The sequence below is a fragment of the Bufo gargarizans genome, chromosome 1 (assembly GCF_014858855.1).
Source record: "Bufo gargarizans isolate SCDJY-AF-19 chromosome 1, ASM1485885v1, whole genome shotgun sequence".
Taxonomy (NCBI): Eukaryota; Metazoa; Chordata; class Amphibia; order Anura; family Bufonidae; genus Bufo; species Bufo gargarizans.
This window is the reverse complement of record NC_058080.1, coordinates 514,357,881-514,385,525: the sequence shown is the minus strand read 5'-3', so window position 1 is coordinate 514,385,525 and position 27,645 is coordinate 514,357,881. Positions and strand designations below refer to the sequence as shown.

The 27,645-nt window shown below is 43.4% G+C and overlaps 1 protein-coding gene across 4 annotated transcripts; it reads left to right on the top strand.

Moving 5' to 3' along the window:
• The first annotated feature begins 4,852 nt into the window (after positions 1-4,852).
• SELPLG (selectin P ligand) lies at positions 4,853-27,181 on the top strand. Of its 4 annotated transcripts, none has more exons than XM_044275338.1 (3): positions 4,853-5,181; positions 11,308-12,341; positions 26,998-27,181. In XM_044275338.1, exons 2-3 carry the CDS (start codon positions 11,313-11,315, stop codon positions 27,046-27,048), a joined length of 1,080 nt encoding a protein of 359 aa, XP_044131273.1. In that variant the 5' UTR covers positions 4,853-5,181; positions 11,308-11,312; the 3' UTR covers positions 27,049-27,181. The 4 variants fall into 4 exon arrangements, with proteins under 4 accessions (XP_044131273.1, XP_044131275.1, XP_044131274.1 ...); XM_044275340.1 differs by lacking the exon at positions 26,998-27,181 and adding an exon at positions 17,674-18,187; XM_044275339.1 differs by lacking the exon at positions 26,998-27,181 and adding an exon at positions 12,526-13,788.
• Positions 27,182-27,645: the final 464 nt, after the last annotated feature.

The following is a 27,645-nucleotide window of genomic DNA, read 5'->3' as shown; positions in this document are numbered from 1 at the left end:
GGCAGGATGTGAACGCCGGAAGCGCGAACAGACGGCCCGCACTTTATGCAGCAGCTCTGACATGTCGGGGTAGTTGTGAATGAACTTCTGCACCACCAAATTCAGCACATGCGGCAAGCAAGGGATGTGCGTCAAACCGGCTAGTCCCAGAGCTGCAACGAGATTTCGCCCATTATCACACACCACCAGGCCGGGCTTGAGGCTCACCGGCAGCAACCACTCGTCGGTCTGTTGTTCTATACCCCGCCACAACTCCTGTGCGGTGTGGGGCCTGTCCCCCAAACATATGAGTTTCAGAATGGCCTGCTGACGTTTACCCCGGGCTGTGCTGAAGTTGGTGGTGAAGGTGTGTGGCTGACTGGATGAGCAGGTGGAAGAAGAGGAGGAGGAAGCCGAGAAGGAGGAGGTGGCAACAGGAGGCAAAGAATGTTGCCCTGCGATCCTTGGCGGCGGAAGGACGTGCGCCAAACAGCTCTCCGCCTGGGGCCCAGCTGCCACTACATTTACCCAGTATGCAGTTAGGGAGATATAGCGTCCCTGGCCGTGCTTACTGGTCCACGTATCTGTGGTTAGGTGGACCTTGCCACAGATGGCGTTGCGCAGTGCACACTTGATTTTATCGGATACTTGGTTGTGCAGGGAAGGCACGGCTCTCTTGGAGAAGTAGTGGCGGCTGGGAACAACATACTGTGGGACAGCAAGCGACATGAGCTGTTTGAAGCTGTCTGTGTCCACCAGCCTAAATGACAGCATTTCATAGGCCAGTAGTTTAGAAATGCTGGCATTCAGGGCCAGGGATCGAGGGTGGCTAGGTGGGAATTTACGCTTTCTCTCAAATGTTTGTGAGATGGAGAGCTGAACGCTGCCGTGTGACATGGTTGAGATGCTTGGTGACGGAGGTGGTGGTGTTGGTGGTACATCCCCTGTTTGCTGGGCGGCAGGTGCCAACGTTCCTCCAGAGGCGGAGGAAGAGGCTGAGGCGGCAGCAGCAGAAGAGGCCGAGGCGGCAGCAGCAGAAGAGGCCGAGGCGGCAGCAGCAGAAGAGGTAGCAGGGGGAGCCTGAGTGACTTCCTTGTTTTTAAGGTGTTTACTCCACTGCAGTTCATGCTTTGCATGCAGGTGCCTGGTCATGCAGGTTGTGCTAAGGTTCAGAACGTTAATGCCTCGCTTCAGGCTCTGATGGCACAGCGTGCAAACCACTCGGGTCTTGTCGTCAGCACATTGTTTGAAGAAGTGCCATGCCAGGGAACTCCTTGAAGCTGCCTTTGGGGTGCTCGGTCCCAGATGGCGGCGGTCAGTAGCAGGCGGAGTCTCTTGGCGGCGGGTGTTCTGCTTTTGCCCACTGCTCCCTCTTTTGCTACTCTGTTGGCTCGGTCTCACCGCTGCCTCTTCCTCCGAACTGTGAAAGTCAGTGGCACGACCTTCATTCCATGTGGGGTCTAGGACCTCATCGTCCCCTGCATCGTCTTCCACCCAGTCTTGATCCCTGACCTCCTGTTCAGTCTGCACACTGCAGAAAGACGCAGCAGTTGGCACCTGTGTTTCGTCATCATCAGAGACATGCTGAGGTGGTATTCCCATGTCCTCATCATCAGGAAACATAAGTGGTTGTGCGTCAGTGCATTCTATGTCTTCCACCGCTGGGGAAGGGCTAGGTGGATGCCCTTGGGAAACCCTGCCAGCGGAGTCTTCAAACAGCATAAGAGACTGCTGCATAACTTGCTGCTCAGACAGTTTCCCTGGTATGCATGGGGGTGATGTGACAGACTGATGGGCTTGGTTTTCAGGCGCCATCTGTGCGCTTTCTGCAGAAGACTGGGTGGGAGATAATGTGAACGTGCTGGATCCACTGTCGGCCACCCAATTGACTAATGCCTGTACCTGCTCAGGCCTTACCATCCTTAGAACGGCATTGGGCCCCACCAAATATCGCTGTAAATTATGGCGGCAACTGGGACCTGAGGTAGTTGGTACACTAGGACGTGTGGCTGTGGCAGAACGGCCACGTCCTCTCCCAGCACCAGAGGGTCCACTAACACCACCACGACCATGTCCGCGTCCCTTACTAGATGTTTTCCTCATTGTTACCGTTCACCACAATAAGAAAAATATTATTTGGCCCAATGTATTGAATTCAAATTCAGGCCTTTTTTTACAGACACCTAACACTATCTGGCTACCTATTTAGGTACCGTATTACACTAATACAGGCACAGCAGTAACCACAGATTTAGCTGGATATAAATTTGAGGCCTATTATTTAGGCGCTGGGTGACAGGTATACGTTTAATGACAGAATTAGACTTGGAAATGCACAGTAGCGTGTGTGTGTGAAGTTATTCAGAATGACCCTATGTGCACCTTGAATCTTATATACCCTTTTAGGGATAGATTTAAAATAGCTCTGATACAGCAGAAACCACTAAATTAGGAAATTGCTAAATTGGGAATTGTTTTTCAACCCAGAACAAAAAATGTGCTTTGACGGACACTAAATAACTTGACCAGCCACAGCAGTACAGCAGTAACGACAGATTTAGCTGGATATAAATTTGAGGCCTAGTATTTAGGCGCTGGGTGACAGGTATAGGTTTACTGACAGAATTAGACTTGGAAATGCACAGTAGCGTGTGTGTGTGAAGTTATTCAGAATGACCCTATGTGCACCTTGAATCTTATATACCCTTTTAGGGATAGATTTAAAATAGCTCTGATACAGCAGAAACCACTAAATTAGGAAATTGCTAAATTGGGAATTGTATTTTAACCCAGAACAAAAAATGTGCTTTGACGGACACTAAATAACTTGACCAGCCACAGCAGTACAGCAGTAACGACAGATTTAGCTGGATATAAATTTGAGGCCTAGTATTTAGGCGCTGGGTGACAGGTATAGGTTTACTGACAGAATTAGACTTGGAAATGCACAGTAGCGTGTGTGTGTGAAGTTATTCAGAATGACCCTATGTGCACCTTGAATCTTATATACCCTTTTAGGGATAGATTTAAAATATCTCTGATACAGCAGAAACCACTAAATTAGGAAATTGCTAAATTGGGAATTGTATTTCAATCCAGAACAAAAAATGTGCTTTGACGGACACTAAATAACTTGACCAGCCACAGCAGTACAGCAGTAACGACAGATTTAGCTGGATATAAATTTGAGGCCTAGTATTTAGGCGCTGGGTGACAGGTATAGATTTACTGATAGAATTAGACTGGGATATGGCCAAAAAATAACCACACTATTGATGGTTAAATGCACTTGGTGTGACAGCTTGACCAACCACACTATTGAGGGTTAAATGCACTTGGTGACAGCTTGCCCCTGATGTAGTATATGGCCAAAAAATAACCAGACTATTGCTGGTTAAATGCACTTGGTGTGACAGCTTGACCCTGATGTAGGATTTAGCCAAAAAACAACCACACCATTGAGGGTTAAATGCACTTGGTGACAGGCGCAGCTTGCCCCTGATGTAGTATATGGCCAAAAAATAACCACACTATTGCTGGTTAAATGCACTTGGTGTGACAGCTTGACCCTGATGTAGGATTTAGCCAAAAAACAACCACACCATTGAGGGTTAAATGCACTTGGTGACAGGCTCAGCTTGCCCCTGATGTAGTATATGGCCAAAAAATAACCACACTATTGCTGGTTAAATGCACTTGGTGTGACAGCTTGACCCTGATGTAGGATTTAGCCAAAAAACAACCACACCATTGAGGGTTAAATGCACTTGGTGGCAGCTTGTGCTGGCACACCACAAGACACAAAATGGCCGCCGATCACCCCAGAAAAAAGTGACTGAAAAACGCTCTGGGCAGCCTAAAAACAGTGAGCAATTCAATAGCAGCAGTTCAATCATCCACAGCTGCAGATCGATCTCTGAATGAAGTCTTTTGGAGGAGTTAATCACTGCCTAATCTCGCCCTAACGTCGCAGCTGCAACCTCTCCCTACGCTAATCAGAGCAGAGTGACGGGCGACGCTATGTGACTCCAGCTTAAATAGAGGCTGGGTCACATGGTGCTCTGGCCAATCACAGCCATGCCAATAGTAGGCATGGCTGTGACGGCCTCTTGGGGCAAGCAGTATGACGCTTGTTGATTGGCTGCTTTGCAGCCTTTCAAAAAGCGCCAAGAAAGCGACGAACACCGAACCCGAACCCAGACTTTTACGAAAATGTCCGGGTTCGGGTCCGTGTCACGGACACCCCAAAATTCGGTACGAACCCGAACTATACAGTTCGGGTTCGCTCATCCCTAGTGGTTACCATAATTAGGCTTTCATTCTATAGTTTGCTGAGTGGTGAACACTAAACAATCTGGGTTAGATGCATGTCATTTACAGTACATCTCTGATATGAACTGCAGTACTTTGTTCTGGCAAAGAAACAGACTACTGGAATACACCATATCTGGCATAGCCAGACACCGCCAGGCATCGATGGATCCCCATTTACTATGATAGGATCCGGCGGGTTTCCGGGATATAGTAAATACTGGCTTTTTGCTGGATAAGTACCACTGCATGCAGCAGTATTTATCCGGCAGAAAGCTGGCATTTGTGCAGGAAACACTCCGGATCTCATTATGGTCAATGGAGATCTGGCGGTGCATGGCGATGTTAGGCTATGCTGGGACAGACTACCGGAGTACACATTGGGGATGTGAACCTAGCCTTAAAACAGTTGTAACTATATGTTCAAATTAGTGTTTCACTAAACAAAAATGTGTTCCTAGGGTTAAGCAGATCATGCCTGGAAGCAAGAAAGTTCTAGCATGTAAAGTCATGTCTGCATAGTTGTTCTTCCATCCTGTGTTTTCTAACCATACGCCCTGCTTGCACTGTGGGTCACATAGCCTATCATCATATTCTTAATATATATTTGCTTCTATCTTGTCAAATCTATGCCTCTATCTGTCACTCCTTTCCTTTTTACAAAACTGTATTCTTCTTCTGATGCTCTTTCACATGCACTCTATCTTTCGTTTCCCCGCCTCAACAAACCACAGCCTGCGGTCCTGTCCTTCCTTATTTATCAAAGACTCCACACCCTCCTCTATGTTTCCTGTCTTGTTCAGGTACATCATTTAAAGGCTGCACCCCTGAAATGCTTCTGTATAGGAATAAAACAGACCATCTTCAACATTAAAGTGTATATGTGTTAAGGTAGGTCTTTATCTATCTATCTATCTATCTATCTATCTATCTATCTATCTATCTATCTATCTATCTCTATATCTGTATCTCCTATCTATCTATCTATCTATCTATCTATCTCAATCTTACTATAATGTACCATAATATACTGCTTATTCCTAAAGGAGATATAGATTGATGGCGCATGACAATAGCATTGCACACATCGCAGTGACATAGGATATGTGTGAACCTCATACCTGTAAACCTCTCATATACTCACTGTTAGGGCTCATGCACACTAACGTATTCTCTTTCCATGTCCGTTTTTTTTTTTGCTGACTGTATGCGAAACCATTCATTTCAATGGGCCTGCAAAAAAATGAATAAGTTACTACGTATGCATTCAGTTTCCGTATGTCTCTATGTCCATTCCAATAAAAAATAGGACATGTTCTATTATTGTCCACATACAGGACAAGGGTAGGACTGTTCTATTAGGTGCCGTTCCGTTCCGCATAATACGGAATGCACACGCACGTCATCTGTATTTTTTGCGGTTCTGTTTTTGCGGACTGCAAAATACATACGGTCGTGTGCATGAGCCCTTATATACAGTTATATACAGTAACAGTACTATTATTTTGTGCCTCGTTGTGCATATTGCCATTTCATGTTTTTTTGTGACCTGTTTGTATTTAATATTTGTAATTTCTTTATTATTTCTATGTTCTGTTGCCTTGTTTTTTGGACGTGATCTCATACTTACTATAAAGTCTATAAAGCTCTTGAACTAAAATGTTTTCAAAAGCTTTAGCGACAGCAGTAATTTCGAAATCAGCAGTAAGAACAAAAGGCATCATTTCCTGAATGAGTGCAAGACAAGAACTACATGTTGTAAGGAGGTTGCTCAACTGCTTGATTGGCATCGTTCAGACTGTGTCTTCTCTTAAGACCCCCATACACATTACTCTATTATTGGCTGAATCTGACATTTTTGGCAAGTAAGACACAGTTCACATGTTTAGTCCCCTGCCGGGGGTTTCTGCCTGGAGTATACAGTTAAATGCTTGAAAATGGAGTTCAACAATACATCTTTGTTTGACCTGCTTTCTGTCCATTTCTGGCTTTTTTATTGGACAGAAAAGCGCAGTCTACCACGCCATTCTGTTTGGCAAATATGACATGTGTATATATAAGGCTACTTTCACACTAGCGTTTTTGCTGGATCCGGCAGGGCTCAGCAAAAACGCATCCGTTACTGATAATACAACCGTCTGCATCCGTTCTGAACAGATCCGGTTGTATTATCTTTAACACTGCCAAGACGGATCCGTCATGAACTCCACTGAAAGTCAATGGGGGACGGATCCATTTTCTATTGTATCAAACTGTGTCAGACAAAATAGATCCATTGACTTGCACTGTGGGTGCATGCCAGGACGGAAAGCAAACCGCAACATGCGGCGGTTTGCTCTACAGTATGGGAACAGAACGGAGCATTCGATATTGTTAAGTTACGTTTTGTACAATTTTGACAATGAATGGAGACAAAACGGAAGCATTTTTTTACGGTATTGAGACCCTATGACGGATCTCAATACCGGAAAATATTAACGCTAGTGTGAAAGTAGCCTAGGTTTGACCTGTCCAAAGAATAAAAAACTGGTTTAAACCCTTAAAGGGGTTGTCCCATTACAAACATCCCCTATCCAGAGAATAGGGGATAAATGTCTGATCAGCAGATGTCTGACCGCTGGGGCCCCTAACGATCATGAGAATTGGGGTCCTGTGTTCAATGTCAATGACATAATAACTTTATACTGTGAGTTAGTATGAATTACAGTGATACCAAATTTATATAGTTTTTATTATGTTTTACTTCTTTTCAAAAATTAAAAACTTTTAAAAGAATTGCATTGTGTTGGTATATTCTGACACCCATAACTTTTTATACTTTTCCATCAATGTTGCTTTGAGAGGGCTTGTTTTTTTGCCGGGCGAACGGTAGTTTTTGTTGGTCTCATTTTAAGGAATATGCAACATTTTGATAATTTTTTTATTATTATTTTTTTGTGTGGAAGTGCGGTGCCCCAATAGCAATTCTAGGATTCACTTTGCAGTATAAATTGCATATTATTTTAAAAGATGGGACATTTTCGGACATGGCAATGCCAATTCTGTTCAATTTGCTGCACCATACAGTGCAATAGTTATGTATTGCAGTGAACTGTGAATTTAATAGCCAGAGGCATGGTGGAATAGGAATCGTGGCAAGCCTGGCGGGCTTCACAATGTCCCTGGCTGCCATGACAATTGCTAGGAAGCCCCATCATGAAACATACGATGGGCACCACCAATACAATATATACGGGTGCTATCAGAATGTTCAGAAAGTCAGCAATATCAGAAAAGAGTCCATGCCAAATACTGTTGCACACTGTGAAATAAGAAAGTATAAAGCTTTATTGCACAACAATACAAGCAAATAAAAACATCACAAGAACTTGGAGGTCTCAAGAAAATATATATATAAGAATCCCTTACATCCCCCACCCCACACACACAGCGCAGTTCACAATAAAACCCAAAAGAGAGGTCAAGTATAGAAATAAGGGTACTTTCACACTAGCGTTTTTTTTTTCCGGTATTGAGTTCCGTCACAGGGGCTCAATACCAGAAAAGAACTGATCAGTTTTATCCTAATGCATTCTGAATGGAGAGCAATCCGTTCAGGATGTATCAGTTCAGTCCCTCTTACGTTTTTACCCCAGCATATTGCAGTTTTCTCTCTGGCCAAAGATCCTGAACACTCGCCAGAATGCTGGATCAATTTCCATTGGCATTAGTTTCCATTGAAATGCATTAGACTTTTCCAGTTCACTTCAGTTTAATTGCATTGAACCAGAGAGAGTGGCAACCAGTGTGGTAAAGACTCACGCTGCTCAATCTCTATAGGGAGAGTTCATATCACCATTATTTTTCCGTTCTTCTGATCCGTGAGAAAAGAAAAATAAAGAAAAAAAACAGATCTCATGAACAAAATCAGTTATGCACATCTGGCAGAGATCCGTTTTTTTAGATGGAAATAAAAATTCCTGCATTTAGTATTTTTTTTTCATAAAAAAAAATGGATCTGCAGCTAAATTTATATGATCAGGTAACATTCTTTTCAATACACACCCAATGCCTCCCAGTCCCATTTGTGCCCCCACATAGCATAATGGCCAATAAGTGCTTTCTTCACAGTCGTTATGCCCCCTTAGTGGTCCCACACAGTACAATGCCCCCTTCCGTGTCTGCGCATAGTACAATGCCCCTTTAGTGGCATTGTACAGTAGTGCTGGCCCCTCGCCCCATTCACCCGTAGAATAGAGCAGATATGCTGTCCCGAGCAGCAGGTGCAATGAAGCGACGTCATCATGCCTGCTGGACTGAGCACAAGAGCACAGAGATCGAGGAATCATCATAATTTTCCGGCCTTGGTGCTTAGTTATTTACGGTAGTCCTACTGGCATTGTGAGACAGCTCCCTGATTCACCATTGCACTCAACTATCTGTGTCCTAAGGATGCAGAGAAAGTGAAGATCAGGACATACGACATCTGTCCTGGGACAGCCACTGGTCTCTGGAACTGGCCCGCTGGGTCTGGGATGGTTGGGAGGTATCAATGTCACCTGCAGTCCTATATAACACCACAAATAACAGAGTGATAACTCTCTGAGTACAGATAATGTACCTCATATGTGCGGGGGTCAAAGCTGGTGCTGCCTCCTCCTCCTTGCCCTGGAGGGAGGAGACAGTGTCAGCTTTGAGCCCTGCACAGAACATCCAGGTGTCAGAATGTTATGAGCACTAGTGTGCGGACAGGCTTGCGGTGTGAATAGACGTAGGGAGGCCCTGAACGGGGGGAATGTGGAAGCTGCAAGGCCATGCAGCTTAAAGGGAACCTTGCTTCAGAGTCTTAGTGTATTCCTGTTTGAAGTGGCTTCACACTGCTCTCCCCTAACTCCTCCTTATGATTGGATGCATGGGAGAGCAGTATGAAGCTGCATCTAGAAGAATATATTGTACTGTATGCAGTTAGTATAGACCAGTGATGGCGAACCTATGGCACGAGTGCCAGAGGCGGCACTCAGAGCCCTGTTGTCCATTTTTGTAAACTTCCCTTGCCATCCATCCCCAAAGGTTCTAAATTGGATTTAGATCAGGGGAACACACAGGATCGGCCAGAAGAGTGATGTTATTCTCCTGGAAGAAGTCCCTTGTCCTGAGGGCATTGTGTACTGTAGCGTTGTCATGTTGAAAAACCCAGTTGTTACCCCACAGACGAGGGCCCTCAGTCATGAGGAATGCTCTCTGCAACATCTGGACATAGCCAGCGGCCGTTTGACGCCCCTGCACTTCCTGAAGCTCCATTGTTCCACTGAAGGAAAAAACACCCGAGACCATTATGGCGCCCCCTCCACTGTGGCGCGTAGAAAACATCTCAGGTGGGATCTGCTTGTCATGCCAGTAACGTTGGAAACCATCAGGACCATCAAGGTTACATTTTTTCTCATCAGAGAATAAAACTTTTTTCCACCTTTGAATGTCCCATGTTTGGTGCTCTCTTGCAAAGTCCAAACGAGCAGTTCTGTGGCGTTCAAGGAGACGAGGTCTTTGAAGACGTTTTTTGTTTTTGAAGCCCTTCAGTCTCAGATGCCGTCTGATGGTTGTAGAGCTGCAGTCAGCACCAGTGATTTGGGTTGAGGATCGTCCAGTGTCTTGACTTGACTTTTTTGTTCCATAACCCTCAGGATCATTTAAGAAATTCCAAATGACTGTCTTACTGCGTCCCACCTCAGTAGCGATGGCGCGCTGTGAGATACCCTGCTTATGCAGTTCAACAACCCGACCACGTTCAAAAAGGGAGAGTTTTTTTGCCTTTGCCATCACAACGTGTGACTACCTGACAGAAAATGACAATGAATCCTCATCTTTCCACAGATTTGGCCTTTTAAAGGCATGTGGTCCTAAAATTTGGATCAGCTGAAAAAAAGCCTGTTTCAGTTTAATCGTTATTTTCAATTAATTGAATGCTCAAAAAATGTTTTTCTCACTCTCATTTCTTCTTGTTGCATGTTGAAGCTCTACTTGGAACCTTGTTAAGATCCAACAATGTAAAATATGTTTTTTTGCCATTTTTCAAGTGGTCTTAAACTTTTGATTAGGACTGTATATGAAATTATATCTTCAGCAGCACTCTATGTATGGAGTAACATACTGAGGAACAAGCAGGGCAGAGTTAGGCTACTTTCACACTGGCGTTTTGGTTTCCGTTTGTGAGATCTGTTCAGGGGTCTCACAAGCGGTCCAAAACGGATCAGTTTTGCCCTTAATGCATTCTGAATGGATAAGGATCCGCTCAGAATGCATCAGTTTGGCTCAGTTCCGCTTTGGAGGCGGACACCAAAACGCTGCTCGGAGCATTTTGTTGTCCGTCTGATGAAACTGAGCCAAATGGATCCGTCCTGACACACAATGTAAGTCAATGGGGACGGATCCGTTTTCTATGACACAATCTGCCACAATAGAAAACGGATCCGTCCTCTATTGACTTTCAATGGAGTTCATGACTGATCCGTTTTGGCTATGTTAAAGATAATACAAACGGATCCGTATTGAACGGATGCATGCGGTTGTATTATCTGAACAGATGCATTTGTGCAGATCCATGACGGATCCGCACCAAACGCGAGTTTGAAAGTAGCCTTAGGTGGGAAGGAGAGGAGATTGACAACTGCCAGGAGGCATGTAATAACCCAGTAGGAAGTTTGCCACACGGAGAGAATGAATGATATGTCCAAATAAAATTTGTGCTTCTTTCATTAATTATGAGCAATAGCTTTTTATGCAATTTCCTGTAGAGTGAATGCATATCTGTTAGTAAATATGTCACCAATATACATGTAATTGGTAATGAATGATATTATTTTATCCACAGCACCTTCTAACTAGAGGTATTCTTTAATTCATGGCAAATATATACTTAAAATCGAGTTACAGTCAATGTTCATATCATACAATACAATATTTTTTACACTGTTACCTAGTTTTACTATGTTTACTGCACAATCATTTTGCCCCCACTAATATTAAACATCCATGTTACAGGTAGAATGTCTTTTCTGTCAACCACTCTCCGCTTGTGTGTGTTGATATCCTGTGCCATTGCTTACAAGCATCCTCTTCTGGGTGGAGCCCTTTTGACTGACGATGATAACCTATTAGACAAACCTAATAACCCTCCTTTTGGCATTAGCTACAAGTGGGAATGGCAATCACAGGCCACATTGGATGATGGAACTATCATGTCACCTCGCTTCAGAAGAGAAATTATAGATAAGAAGCATATTAAGGGGGATGTGAAGCCAGATGAAAAAATTCTACCAAAAGTTAAATCAACTAAACCACCACTGAAAGATCCCCCTGATACAAACTCATACATTCTGAAAGCAACCAGTGCTGCCTTTACAAAAGCCAAAAGCATTCCTCTATTTGAAGAAGATGAAACAACCCCTTTAACTGATCTAGAGCATACTACAACGGCATCTGGACAGACACTCAGTGAAGATGAAACCACTGAGGGGGGTGTCAAGCCAGAGGAAAAAATTCTACCAAAAGTTAATCCAACTGAACCACCACTGGAAGAGCTTTCTGATACTACCCCATACCTTCTGGAGGCATCTAGTGCTTCTCTTAAAAAAGCAAAGAGTATGTCTCTAACAAATGAAGATGAAACCACTCCTTTAACTGATTTAAAGCAAACAACAAAGGGAGCTGGACAAACACTTGACGAAGAGGAAACCACCCATGTGGAAAAATCAGTTACACAGTCCAAAACATTACACTCTACCACATCCGAAGAGTTCTCTGTTTTACCAAACAATACATATAAAAAAGCCACCACAGTAAAACAAGTTGATTCCACAAGTAACCAGCAGACTAGCACCAATGATAAACTGCTGGAGGATATCACATCTAGCTTTTCCCTGAAAGCAGCAGAGACCTCCCCAACCTTATCACCAGTCACCTCTCATGATCAAACTACTGGACATGATGTCACCACTGTACGGTTTTTGGCTTCCCCTGGTTACTCTTCAAAGCCTGCAGCTGTAACACATACAACTACGTCTTCAGAAGATAAGGTACAAGTACAGTCTATAATGAGACAGTGCATGATTACTATCTTAATTCTTGCAGTTATATGCACCATCTTTATTATATCAACTATAGCACTAGCTGCCAAACTTTCTACTATGAGACAAAAAAACAAGCTACGTCTCCCAGTCTCCTACACAGAAATGAGTTGTATTTCTTCTCTAATGCCAGATGGTGACCATCAGAACAAACCCCAGGATAAAAGACTGAAGACTTTTGCTGCCACCTTGGAGGAGAGTGTTGGAGATAACACCACCCTCCACAGCTTTCTTCCTGATCATTAGTTCAACAACGCTATATGATATAAGAAACGATACTTCCCATCTACTAGGGAACACCATTAGTGCCACTAAGGAAAGAAGGACTGCATTTCAGAAGTATGGTAGTTAGGTTTTTCTATTAATAAATTAGTTTTACCAGATGAGCTTTCCTTTAATAAATTGATACGATCAATGCCATGTAGTGGCAAGGGGTTATGCTTGGACCTTTTCCTTGAAATATGATATTTCAGATGTGCAGAAGACCAGATTCCAAATATTATCCAGTAAAGTAAGTAGAAATAGTTTTTTGCTGGATTGGCATTTTTTGAGGAGAAAAAACCCTGAAAAGTGAACTTTGGAGAAGTGTAGTAGTAGGTAAGATGAATGCAATCAATGTGTTTAAAAGCCATGTGCAGCCAATTATCACTTTGTTTATTTTACATGTGAAATATCCTACAGCTTCTATGTAGATTTATGTGTCTCCATGGTAACAGACTACAAGCTAAACCCTGTGGGTAGTCAGATCCTACAGTAATGTATTATACGTTCGCAATGTTGTAATTTTCCCCTCTTCATGCAAACTTTCCGAAAGTAGAAGAGGGGGCAGATGAAAAGAAGTGATGTACGTAGTATCAAACTACACATTGTTAATTTGTAGTCTGTAACCATGGAGACATTGTTTGCATAGCAGCTCTAGATATTTTTAATCAAGGTTATTTGAAATGTTAATTCAGTTTTTATTTTAGATGCATTTGGGTAATAAAAATGCTTGGTAAAGTGCCCATAGACTTTATAAATAAGCCCTTGCTTTTGTCCTTTCCATCCACCCAAATGTATGCAGCAAGAGTCCATAAACTCTAGTGTGACAGATAGGGAGTAGATGATTAAGGCTTCATTCACATCAGCGTTCAGCCTTTCCAGTCTCCTGCTCCGTTATAGGACCAGGAGAACAGAAAGGACGGATTCGGCACATAACTGAGCCAAATGGAAACTAAGGACCCCATAGACCAGTGGTGGCAAAACTATGGCACGGGTGGCAGAGGCGGCACTCTGAGCCCTCTCTGTGGGCACCCGCACCCAGGAAAAAGTCTATGGTGCACCAATATACCTTAGACTTTTCCTGCCATCCATCAGTGCAGGGCGCACTAGTAACGGCACAGGCAGCGCACTGAATGTAAGCAGGCTATTATAGCTAAATGATAAGGTACATGGAAGATATACTATACTGGACTGTAGGATTCCGGTTAAATTGCTGTGTTGGCACTTTGCGATAAATAAGTGGGTTTGGGTTGCAGTTTGGGCACTCGGTCTCTACAAGGTTTGCCATCACTGCCATAGACTATAATAGAGTCTGTTAGGTTTCTGCTCATAAGAAGATTTTTGAAGCAGAGATAAAAGTCCTGCGTGCACAACTTTTGTCTGTGTTCTAAAATCTTCCTCTGAGCAGAAACCTAACGGACCACATTATAGTCTATGGGGCCCATAGGATCGGTTCGGCTCAGTTATGTGCCGACTCCGTCATTTCCGTTGTCCTGATCCTATAACGGAGCAGGAAAACTGAAAGGCTGAACGTGATGTGAACGAAGCCTAATAAAGCTTTTTCATGTATTTAAAAAGTATGGAATAAACAAGTCTGTTATTGGACAGCATGGAAGCTGGTTGAACCTGCTAATAGAGAACCAAAACCAATGCTTTTTAGAAATGGACTTTATCACTGCATGAATGAAGGCTGTATGACTGGTTCTTTCTGCAAACGTCTTGTCAGAAATCCTTAGGCTGAGTTCACACTGGCGAGATTTCAGTGCGGGTGCAATGCGGGAGGTGAACGCATTGCACCCGCACTGAATCTGGACCCATTCATTTCTATGGGGCTGTGCACATGAGCTGTGATTGTCACGCATCACTTATGCGTTGCTTGAAAATCGCAGCATGCTCTTCTTACTTCTTTAATGATGAGCTGCCGGCTTAATGACCTGTGGTGACGTCAGATCACATGCTCCAATAACATGGTCCATCACCACGGTGATGGACCATGTGATTGGAGCATGTGATCTGACGTCACCACGGGTCCTTTAGCCGGCAGCTCATCATTAAAGAAGTAAGAAGAGACCGGCAACTACGCGATCAAGAGGAGAAGGTGAGTTAATTTTTATTTATTTTTTTACCCTCAATTGACCACCTACTAAGCATTCTGTATTCAGAATGCTATGATTTTCCCTTATAACCATGTTATAAGGGAAAAATGTATAATAACATCTACACAACACCGAACCCAAACCTGAACTTCTGTGAAGAAGTTCGGGTCTGGGTACCACAGTCGGTTTTTATCACGCGCGGACAAAACACATTGCACCCGTGCGATAAAAACTGAACATCGGAACGCAATCGCAGTCAAAACTGACTGCAGTTGCATACCTACTCGTGCGGGTTTGCCGCAATGCACCAGGACGCATCCAGACCTAATCTGGACACGCCCGTGTGAACCCAGCCTTAGGCTACACAGTCAGTGTTTGATCAGTGTTTGATCAGTGATTGTGAGCCAAAACCAGGTGTAGATCAAAAACACAGAACAAGTGCAAATTTTTCCATTGTATCTTATCTCTGTAGAGGCTCCGCTTCTGCTTTTTGCTTACAATCACTGATGGAAATCACTGATCAAACACTGACTGTGTGAAATCGACTTTAGGATGGGAAATAACTGTTGTCAGGGTAATCTATGAGAAAATATTCAGATTTTCTTCACTGACTTTTATAGAGTCTATCTTCAACCTTCTGGGAATGTTAGGCTGGGTTCACACGGGCGTGACGGATTTGTTCAGGATGTGTCCCGGGTGTATTGCGGCAAACCCGCGCGAGTAGGTACCCAATTGCAGTCAGTTTTGACTGCGATTGCGTAACGTTGTTCAGTTTTTATCGCGCGGGTACAATGCGTTCACCTCACCTCGCCTGTGTGAACTCAGCCTTATAGGGTGCAAAGTCTGAAATTAGGTGCTGACACTGTTTAAACGAGGAACTGCCCTAAATTGCCTTCAGCATCTTCCAGCACTTACTATGTTAACAGGCTAAACAGTTTTCTCAGGATAGTTAGGCGTGAAAAAAAACTAAAGGTTTACAAACAACATCTCCTAGCAACCTTCAGTGAAAAACGCATTGCACCCGGATTGCATCCGGATTAGATTAGGATGCAATGCGTTTTTCACTGAAGCCCCATTCACTTCTATGGGGCAAGGGCTACGTGAAAAATGCAGAATATACAACATGCTGCGATTTTCATGCAACGCAGAAATGATGCATGAAAAAATGCTCATTGTACACAGACTGATTTAAATAAATGGGTCACGATTCCGTTCGGGTGCTATACGTTCACTTCACGCATGCACCCATGCTGAAAACTTGCTTGTGTTAAAGGGGCCTTAGGGTGTCTTCACACGTAGAATTTTCCACAACATAATCGATAGGTGCAGATTATTCAAAGTTGGGTTTTTTGTTGCCGATTATGTTGCAGATGTGTGTGAACAATGTTCTGGATTTCTTTGCAGATTACATCTTCATTAAAATGAATGAAGACATTAAATAGGTTCTCCGGGAATTAAGAAAATGAAAATACTTTATATTATAAATATATTCCCATATACCTTTCATTAGCTATAATGGTTCATTTTGTCGGGGGAGCAATTATTAGGAGAAATAAAATGGCTGCTGTTCTATTAGTGCACACAAAGCCTGTCCTAATCACACAGGAGGACAAGTTACTTCAGAACACTAAGGTAAAGAGCTGCCTCATCCTCCTCTCCTACTTGTCAGGGATTATGATCCTGAATACAGCTGATAAGATCTTCAGCTGAATCTCTGTAGAAATGGAGCTCATGAGGAGACATGAAGTATAGAGCGGACAGACAGGATAGAATGTGGTAATGTGGGGCTGTGGTAATGGAGACTGAATACAACTGCTGCTGCTCATTAGTCACATCCCTACCCTCCTCTCTGTACTTCATGTCTCCTTATGAACTCCATTCCCACAGAGATTCAGCTGAAGATCTTATTATCTGTATTCAGGATCATATTACCTAACATGTAGAGCAGAGAGGAGGATGAGGCAGCTCTTTAGCTCAGTGTTGTGAAGTAATTTGTCCTGCTGTGCGATTAGGACAGATTCTGTGTACTAATAGGAAGGCGTCCATTTTATTTCCCCTGATGATTGCTCACCAGACAAAACAAGCCATTATAACAAATGAAATGTATTTGGGAATGTATTTATAATAAAGTAATATTTAAGGATTTTTTATTTTCTTAATTCCTGGAGAACCCCTTTAAGTTCCAGGAAATCCACAACAAAACTTTACTTGAGTTCCGCCGTGGAACAGAACGCAGGTATTGACACTTTTCATCCTCATAGGTTAACATGGGGGATGTCTTTATGGTGCAAATTTTGTTGCGGAAAATTCTGCAACATGTGATGAAACCCTTATTCTCAGCTGCTTGTGTCTGATAAAAATTGTATTCCATCTTTATTTCTTTTTGTATGAATATGCATGTATCCAAGTCTTCCGTAAATATCTCTTGACATTTTATTTACAGATACGTTGCGTTTCTTGTGTACTGTCATTTGTGATTCCTATATGCTTCTCCTGTTTAAAGGGACCTTGCCACCACAAACTGCAGTGTATTCTGCAGACAGCATGTTATAGAGCAAGAGGAGATGAGCAGACTGATATCTAATTATGTGGGAAAAGATTCATTAAAACTTGTAATTTATTTATATACACTGCTGCACTTTATGCAATGGACTCTTGTGGGTTGTGCCACTCAGTGATTGACAGGTCATTCTGCATAACTAAGCATACAGGGAAGGCTGTCAATAACAGAATTTTTTTGTCTCAAAACTATCAATCTGCTCAGCTCCTCTTGCTCTATAAAATGCTGTCTGCAGATTGCACTGCATTTTGTGGTGACAGATTCCCTTTAAAAATGAACTAAGGTCACACAAAGATGCACACAACTGTATATCTTTTTCTGCATCCGATCCACATATTATTATTTTTTATGTCAATTCCACCAGCCTGCAAAAAAGCTAGAACATATCCTATACTAAAAAATCCCCACTGGAGAACATGACTATATGCACTGCTACAATAAAAGCCTACATCTAGAGAAAGTCCAATAAGAAAAACAGACCAAAACGCATAAAGTACAGCAAGTACAGAAAGAAAGGGGAGATGAATATATACTATGCTACAGACCAGAAGACTTCCACGTGTCCTTTCAGCATAACATCTACCACCACTACCCAAAATGTCTACAGATTCAGACAGCTCCACATCATATGTGCCATTTCCCCATTCTTAATGGTTTGACTGAATCACCAGTGCACAGACAAACATTGCAAGATATGCAGTTGTCCTTGATATGACTTTTTGAAGAGTTCACACAATTTGAACATGCTAACAGATAACTATTCTTTTTTAAAAATGCAGACGTGTGGAAATTACTTTTCAGTGTACAAGACAGTCTAGGCAATAAACCACCTTAATGTACCACCTTATCAATATTAAATTGAAAAAACTGTCCAAAAATTGGCCACACATTGCTTTATTTTGAATAAGTGGTTTCTAGGCCATATAATTAAAGAGAACCTGTCACCATGAAAATGCAGTGTAATCTGCAGGCAGCAGGTTTTAGAGCAGGAAGAGCTGAGCAGATCGATATATAGCTTTGTTGGACTATATTCAGTAAAACTTGTACGTCATTCATTTATTTATATTCCTGCACTTTCTGGGCTTTGAAGTCAAGGAGGCGGTTCTATCAGTGATTGACAGCCCCACCTCTATGACTGTGTATACAGCGAAAGCTGTCAGTAATCAATAGAACCGGTTCCTTGACTTCAAAGCCTAGAATGAGCAGTCATACTCAATATTTTCCCATAAACTATATACCAATCTGCTCAGCTCCTAATGCTCTATAACATGCTGCCTGCAGCTTACATTACATTTTCATGGTGACTGGTTCCTTTTACTGGTCCATTCCTAAAGCTGGCCAATAGATGTGTATGGTCCGAACCGCCAATTTCAGCAGATTTGGCTTACCATCCAATGCAGGGTTTCTCAACTCCGGTCCTCGGGACTCACCTAACGGTCAGGATTTGAGAATATCCCACAGAATGAATACCTGTGCTAAGTCCTGATGCATGGACATTAATTATATCACCTACTCAATACTAAGGAAATCCTGAAAACATGACTGGTAGGTGGGTCCTGAGGACCGGAGTTGATAAACCCTGATGGCCTTCTGACATCAGCTGTTGTGGAAGTTAAGGAACAGGCACAATGGACTTCAACTGTCAGCGGCTTTCTCACCTCTCTCCTTCAGTACCTATGCATGCTTAGCTAAGCAGAGCATGCAAACGTATGGAAAGATATGGGGAGATAATTCTTCGGATGACACCTGCCTCATGTCTGGCCAGCTAAAGGATATTCCATCAATGTGTATATTTATTACAAGAAAGTGAGGTTTATTTAACACAAGAAAGTCCCAACAGTCAGAAGATTGAATGGGCTGTGGTAGCCCATTAGCTTCATTAAAGGGATTCTGTCAGCTAGGTTTAGCCTATAGAGCTGCGGACATGCTCTGCTAGATCGCCGCTAGCATGTCCACAATATACCTGTCCAATAGCACTGAGTGCTTTTTTTTTTTTTTATCAAATTGTTTTTATTGATCAAATAAAAGCACCTTATTTTAAAACAATACATTGTCTTTTTTCATTCCAAAATGCAGAATCAGTAGATAACAGTAACATATGATAACATCATATAAGGATCACCATACAGCGGTACATAATGTATAGAAACGTAAGACCAAAATTTGACAATAGATGCATTTATCCTAGCATCCACCCCCCCTCCTTTCCCCCCAGCCTATATCCCACCCACCCCCTCCTTCCCCCCATAAACAAATCGTGAATCCCTCAAGATAGCCTAGATAACAACATGAGTGTGAGATAACCATTCACTCCATAGTTTCTCAAACTTCTGAGGACAACCTCTCTTCACAAACACACCTTTTTCCATCATCAACATGTCATGCACCTTCCGCACAAACTCATCCAATGTGGGCGGACTCCCCTGGATCCACCTCAGAGCCACTAACTTCCTGGACACATACAACAGCCTCCCCACCGCTACCTTAACGGACTCAGTCCCTCCAATATCTGACACATACCCCAACACACATACCTTGGGATCCTTTTGAAGTCTCCTGAGTGCTTTTATTTAGTCAAAAAAACTATTTTATATATATACAAATGAGGCTAGAAAGGAGCCCCAGGGGCTGTTAGCAAAGTTTCAGGAGCCCAGCCACGCCCACTGTAAAGGAGCCCAGCACCGCCCCGCATCCTCCGAATCTCCTCCTTGCTCCCCCGACGTCACACAGTAAGAGTGCCGTAATCTCGCGCATGCGCAAGTACGCCGCATGTTAGTGCCGGCATAGTGTTCCTTCTCTGTTCTGGCATCAGCCTCAGAGAATGAACTGCGCATGTGCTAGCTGGCATGCGCGAGATTACAGCGCTCTAACTGTGTGACGTCGGGGGAGCAAGGAGAAGATTTGGAGGATGCAGGGCGATGCTGGGCTCATTCACAGTGGGCGTCGTTGGGCTCCTGAAACGTTGGTAACAGCCCCTGGGTCTCCTTACTAGCCTCATTTGCATATATATAAAATCTTTTTTTTGACTGAATAAAAGCACTCAGAGCTATGGGAAATGTATATTGTGTATGTGCTAGTGGCAATGTAGCAGCGCTTGTCCTCAGCTCGATAGGCTAAACCTAGCTGACAGAATCCCTTTGTGTCAGGGCCTGGTAGGGAACATCAGCCCTATCCAATACAAGGAGTGTCCATGGGCATAGACAAAAGTGAACTTTATAAAGGTTTATGATAATAGTTGGATTTCATGTGGTACTCATCACAGCATTGTTCCCTTTCCCTGCAGTAACAAAAAATATATGTCCAGGTCCATGTGTCTGTGTCTGGTAGCGAAGGTTAGCCCTATTCAAATAAATGAGGGTGTCCTTGGGCATGAACAAGAGTGGCACTTTTTGAAGGCTTGTGCTAATTGTTGGATTCATGTAGATATATGTAAGTATTGATGTAGGTGTTGATTTCAACATACACATTGGGTTCCTTTATCAAAACTATCACAGAACATAAAAACTTCTTGTGCAAACAGAACTGGTCAGAAAAAAAATGAATTATGCACTGGCATTAATAATGTTGTGAGTTATTTTCTTTAGACAACAAGGCCAGTTTTTCTGTTCAATAGTTTTGATAAATGAACTCTAATGACTACGTCATTATGAGTATAATAAATGGTAAAAACAATATATATAAACTTACTCTGAATGGCATTTTATTACATACTTTTCTTCTGGTATTTCCCATTTAACTTTCATTATTATTATTCAAACAACATAAAACATCACCAGGTAACTAGTCATAAGTAGACATGAATATGAAAAAGTGTTTCACTTGTCTCTTCACAAATTTCTTTGGAATCAGAGTTGTAAAATATTCACTTCTAAGAACTACTGTACAAGCAAAAACAGCTTTCTTCAGCCCCCATACATACCAATTTCTTCTTGATCTCATGGGTAGTCACATAATAATGTTTGTTTATATCAATTTTGTTGACTACAATGACATTTTCCATGGGTATTCACTTGAGAAGGCATATAAGGATGCAGCGTCAGACTGAAGTCCCTTGGGCCCACCACAGGAAATTATTCTGAGGGCCCACCCTCTGTGTATACAGGACATTAAGGGCCTTGTTTTTATTAGGGTCCATTATTGTCAGAGCTTCTGCCTACCGGAGTCCTCTGGACCTCTGGTGGGCCAGCCGACCCTGTAAGGATATAGGTGGTGCGAATAAGAGGCTAGTGGACAGGGGAAAGTCCACCGCTCATGAAAATAATTTTAGCATAGTGGACTTGTGAGCATTTATACTTTTTTTTTTTCAATATGGGAGATTCCATTCTCTGTCTACTCCTGATCTGAAGCAGAACAGTGTACTACAACTTTGCCCAGTTAGCGTCCTTTTGGCAGCTGTGAGAATGACAAACTACTATTCAAGAACTTCAATTATGGAAACAAAGAAGCAAGGGACATGGAATAGAAACTTTTTTCAGAGGTAAGTAGCTCCCTAACCCACACCCTTATTATATTGGCTATAATAATCAAAACAACTTTAGTTATAACCTCAAGCTGCACACCAGGCCTATGTTTTCAACCTGTAGAGTTAAGGCCCATTAACATGGAACGATTATAGGGAAGCCAAGCCGTACAAAAATCTCATAGGGCAACATAGCAATACTTAGTATGGGCCCCACTAAGTTTCCCAGTATGCGTGCCATAATCACTACCAGGCAACGCAATGCCCCAGACTTCTGATGAAGTATTGATCTTATTAAGTGGAAGAAAGTATAATTTAAAAAAAATTATAATAAAATAGTCGCCCTCCACCTCACCCCTTTTATCTGACTTCATAAATATGGTGCTCATTCTGAAAACCATATTTCTCAACATATTCACATCAGACAACTTGTAAAAATACATTGATAAATCTACTGCGTCTCTTTTATTACAAAGCTAGCTGCCTTCATCCACCCCTAGGGGGAGCTCAGGGCATAAGAATGTATTTAATTAGAATTTACTAGAATGCAAGCTGAAATAATCGCTTCATGTTTAGCTCCTCCTAGTTGTGACTGAATAAAAATTCTGTGTTTTCTTGTCTGGAAAAGACAGTCATCACAGGGCCACCACTCTCTCTAAGGTAGACCACTGTCGGGAAGATTATTATTCTTATATGTAAATGAGCTACTGATCACCCGATGAATAACAAGCTCGTTCATCAGGTGATCTGATCACTTATGTAGCACATAAAAATAAATAATTTGGTGGCAGCATGTCACCCTTTGTAAACAGGAATGTGCTCCCAAGAAACAATGGAATTGTATGAGGACGAACAATCATACCAACGATTCCCCATACATAGGGCTGAACATAGGTAGAAATAACCAAGCCAGAACAGCACATAGGAACATAGCACCACCACAGATGCCTTCAGCTGCCAATTGCAAATGCAACAGGTCAGCCAGTTTCATAGGTAAAAATCTGCTGACAGATGCCCTTTAATACTCCTGGTCATCTAGGGCAGTGAAGAGTTAAATGTCAGTATATCTGGAAGTCCGGGACAGTGAGTGAGTAATCCCTGATTGTCTAGGACATTGAAAGAGGTATACCTGATGGTCTAGGGCAGCGGACCCCAACTGCCGGGCTGCGGCCAAGGACCGGGCCCTGGAAGATTATTTGCCGGGCCGTGGCGATCAGGGCAGTCTTTAACGAAGTACTAATCAAGCGCTTCCATTATGGAAGTGCTTCATTAGTACAGGAAGACCAGGAAGCAGTGAAGGATCTGTACTCACTGCTTCCTGGACCTCGGCAATCGGCGATGCAGGGCTGCACACAGCGTGAGGTCGCTCTGTGACCTCACACTGTGCGCCGCGATACACAGCCGACAGCAGGATGAAGAGGATCGCGATGGTGACCAGGAGCAGGAGAGGTAAGTGTTTTTTGTTTTATTTCCCCTGGGGGCTGACATAAGGGTTGATGGCTCACATATGTCTGATGACTGACATAAGGGGCTGATGGATAACATGGGGGGCTGGGGGCTGATTGCTCACATAAGGGGCTGATGGCTCACATAAAGGGCTGATGGCTGACATGGGGGGCTGGGGGCTGATGGCTGACATAAGGGGCTGATGGCTGACATAGGGGCTTATAGCTGACATAAGGGGCTGATGGCTGACATGGGGGGGCTGATGGCTGAGATAAGGGGCTTATGGCTGACATGGGGGGCTGATGGCTCACATAAGCGGCTGATGGCTCACATAAGCGGCTGATGGATGACATGGGGGGCTGGGGGCTGATGGCTCACATAAGGGGCTGGTGGCTGACATAAGGGGCTTATGGCTGACATGGGGGGCTGATGGCTCACATAAGGGGCTGATGGATCACATAAGGTGCTTATGGCTGACATAGGGGGCTTATGGCTGACAAAGGGGGCTAATGGCTGATATGGGGGGCTGATGGCTGACATAAGGGTCTGATGGCTGACATGGGAGCTGATGGCTCACATAAGGGGCTGATGGCTGACATGGGGGCTTATGGCTCACATAAGGGACTGGTGGCTGACATGGGGGGCTGATGGCTCGCATAAGGGGCCGATGGCTGACATAAGGGGCCGATGGCTCAAATAAGGGGCTGATGGCTCACATAAGGGGCTGATGGCTGACATAAGGGGCTGATGGCTGACATAAGGAGCTGATGGCTGACATAAGGGGCTTATGGCTGACATAGGGGGCTGATGGCTGACATAGGGGCTGATGGCTGACATAAGGGGCTTATGGCTGACATGGGGGCTGATAGATGCCTAAAGGTTGGGGGGTTGATCTGAGGTATTGGGGTTCTGATCTGAGGTCTAATTAACATTGGGGTTCTGATTGCTAGTCTGACCTGAGGTGCAATGAAAAATATTTTTTCTTATTGTTCTACTCTAAAACCTAGGTGCGTCTTATAGGGCGGAAAACACGGTACAGTGCAGCAGAGACCCTAGTCAGTTTATATAGTTATTATATAGTGTTATATATTTTAATAGGCACCTTGTGTTTTGTTATGCGCGTGAATCAGTCAGCGCCGACTAGCACCCCCTAAGCCCCGCCCTAGAACCCCCCCCCCCCCCACCCAGTCCCTGGGAAAATTATCTTGCATGAAACTGGTCCTTGGTGCAAAAAAGCTTGGGGACCACTGGTCTAGGGCAGTAAAGGGCTTGATTTAAAGATTTCTAGTAGCCTAGGACATTCACATATCTAAATTTAAGATCCCTGGTGGAGGACAGTGAAAGGGTTAATACTGCATAACTATACTGCAGTGGTTACTCATCTCTCCAGACTCCAGCACTGTTACGGCTGCTGGCTTTGACAGGGAGCTGAACGCAATGGTTCAGTTTCCTGTTTCCTACATGTACTGGTCATAAAGATGAGTACACAGAGGGGATAGAGAGGATCATGGAGCGGTAGCTGAGGCTGCACAGTTCCCTTTATGATCAGGCAGAATGATTAAGTGTTGGTGGGCTAAGCTCCAGTATCTGATGGTTGAACTTCTCGAGAACAGAATTAGAATGATTAAGTGCTCTGCCTGATCAGATGTGACTGAGAATTTCTTGTGATTGTATGTGATGCTATGTTTAAAAAGCCATTTTTAGGCAGACATGTTGCTTTCTATATTCTTTTATATGGTAATATTGAAACAACAGCACTGGTGGAATACTGTACCAAAGAGCACGAACTTGGGGGGGTGCACAATAATTTAGTACTTGTGCTGCCAGTTCAGTGTAAGCAGTAGAGAAATGATCAAAAATGTTCAAGGACAGTGCCTGAAATCCTGGCATTTGTTTGGCATTGAAGTTTGCGAGTCCTTATGAATCACGCTGAGGCTTCCATTGATATACTCTATATTAAAATGTCTTAATATATTACTATGGCGAAACCAACCTCGCCACTGGGTTTTGGAGAGGCCTGGTTGCCAGCCTCTTGCCCCAGGATTATGGCCCATACTAACTTTAAAGGAAAAGACAGGCCAAATGTGACTTCCATGGAATTCGGGAACCCCTGCTCGGATCTGGGTGATTTTTGGATATGTTGTATGTATACATTATGGGGATGTGTGGGGTTTTGAGGTGTTTTCTGTGTGTTGGGAAAAATGTGTGTTTTCTGTCTGTGAGTGATTAAGTTAGCCCATTACGTTTGGTAATTGTATTTTGTTAATTGCGTCTCAGACAATGCCAGTGTGTTAGTTAATTGCGTCTCAGACAATGCCAGTGTGTTAGTTAATTGCGTCTCAGACAATGCCAGTGTGTTAGTTAATTGCGTCTCAGACAATGCCAGTGTTTTAGTTAATTGCATCAAAGACAATGCTCATTGTATTTTGTTGATTGCGTTACAGACAGAGGGAAGGGGATTTTGTGTACAATTGCTGGGAAGGTTTCAATACTGTAAATGCATGTGATTGGCTAAAATATAAACTGTCACAGTCTTCTACAAGGGCCCCAGGGGGAGTGTCCCTTGCTAGGAGACCTGCATAAAAGGCTGAAAATTAACCCATTAAAGAGTTGCTGTTTTACATTTAACATAGAGCCTCGTCTCAGGTGTGTAGGGATTGCTATACGCTGAAGATTTGCTATACTTCCCTGGCTATAACTACTAGCTCTTGTAAGAGCTGTTCCTAGCTCCTGTGGTGGTTTTGGTGTAGAGCGGAGTGCTTGGAGTCCTCGGGAAGCACTCGGAGCATCCATCAACGGAGGTACCCGGTCGGGGTGCCAGGAGATCCGTTACAATTACCCTTTTAATAATCCTCATGTAGTGGGGGAGTTGTAATCATTCTTTACACTTGTTTTTTTTTATGTGACAGATTGTAAAACTTTGGAAACTAATAAACTGAAAAACCATAGGATGTTATAAATTCCAACAGTATGCTTTTCCTCTTAAAAATATTTTTTGGGTGGAAGATTCTTTACAAGATTCTTTATAAATCACCAGAGAACCACTTAATTATGGGTCTGATTCTGTTAAAAAGTATGAAAAAACAAAGATATGACAAGCCACCTGTAAGACACTCTCCTGTTCCGCAATCCACTGGGGCCCACAGGGGTCCTCGTGGGGCTCGGCCTGCGGGGGATCCCGTTGGAGTAGCGGGACAGGTCACCCATGTGCCTGGGGAGTCTTCAGTTCTGACTCCATTGTGGGCAGATGCGGTAGTGCATATGGTCGCCGGAGGGGAAGACCGCCGGGGTCTCGGAGGCAGATTGACTGGACTGGTGGCGGCATGCAGCGGCCGCTCCTGTTTCCGGTATCACCTGCGGGTTCCGTTCCGGTACCATGCAGACACGATTGTGTATTCATGCCGGGCCACTCGAGCGTCTGCGTGCACACTCGAGAGGATGTTCGCAAAAGGATACGGGGCAGAACGTACGCGCATCTTATTCGCTACGTCGACCGTTGACGGGAAAAATACCTGTACGTAAATTCTAGTAGATTAGAGGGCAGGCATGGGTTAAGTGACTAAGGACCAGCCTAGGCCGCACAAGTGTCAGGGGTTAGGATCATTTTATGACCTATGAGGAATAGACACATGGCACTTTGTGATTGGCTAGCAGGTACATAAAAGGTGATCTCCCTGGCTGGTCAGTGCCCACTGTTGTTTTGACAACCCGGGTGTATGTTGCAGTTCATATCCTCCCAGACTTACCTGTGCATGACCTCTGTCTTCCTCGATTTATCTCTAGAGACAGCCTCTGGATACCTCATCTTTGCTGAACAATTTGTCTCGTCTATGACCTTGGATCGGACCCTGGAAATCCTGACGTATCATCCCTAGGTACTGTACCAAGTTACATGGGCTAACACTGCACATAAGAACTTTGGCCTGGTCACTGGCTTTCCCTTGGTGTTTCCCTGCACAGGTTTTTATTCGGCTTGGTTACCTGTATATGCTTACTGGTTTGGACTGTACTGCCGTTTATTTAATAAATCCACTATTGTTTAACCTCTGTCTGATTGCTTGGGGTTCTGCACCATTACACCACCACTCTGCTTTTGTGCAATTATATACAACATTTCTAGGGTCTTAGTTACAGCTCACGCTGCCCAAGGTGCTGAGCCTGAATACACCCCAATAAAGGCACATTTACACTCGTCGATTACCATAATAATTCATTTATTTCTGAGCAATCATTATGATAATTGGTCAGTGAAAAAAAAAAAAAAAAGCTCAGTGATAAAACTAATGCAGTGAATGATAAAATATGCACTTCAGGCCAATTTCTGCACTGTGTACATAAGATTTTGAAAATCTCATCTGCACAGCCGGTACTGTATTATGCTGCAGATTCTCCACATGAAAATCTGTGTGGAAAATTTGTGCGTAATACTTA

Excerpts from the sequence above, each read along its gene's own strand:
- SELPLG (XM_044275337.1), top strand. The coding sequence starts at position 11,313 with ATGTCTTTTCTGTCAACCACTCTCCGCTTGTGTGTGTTGATATCCTGT.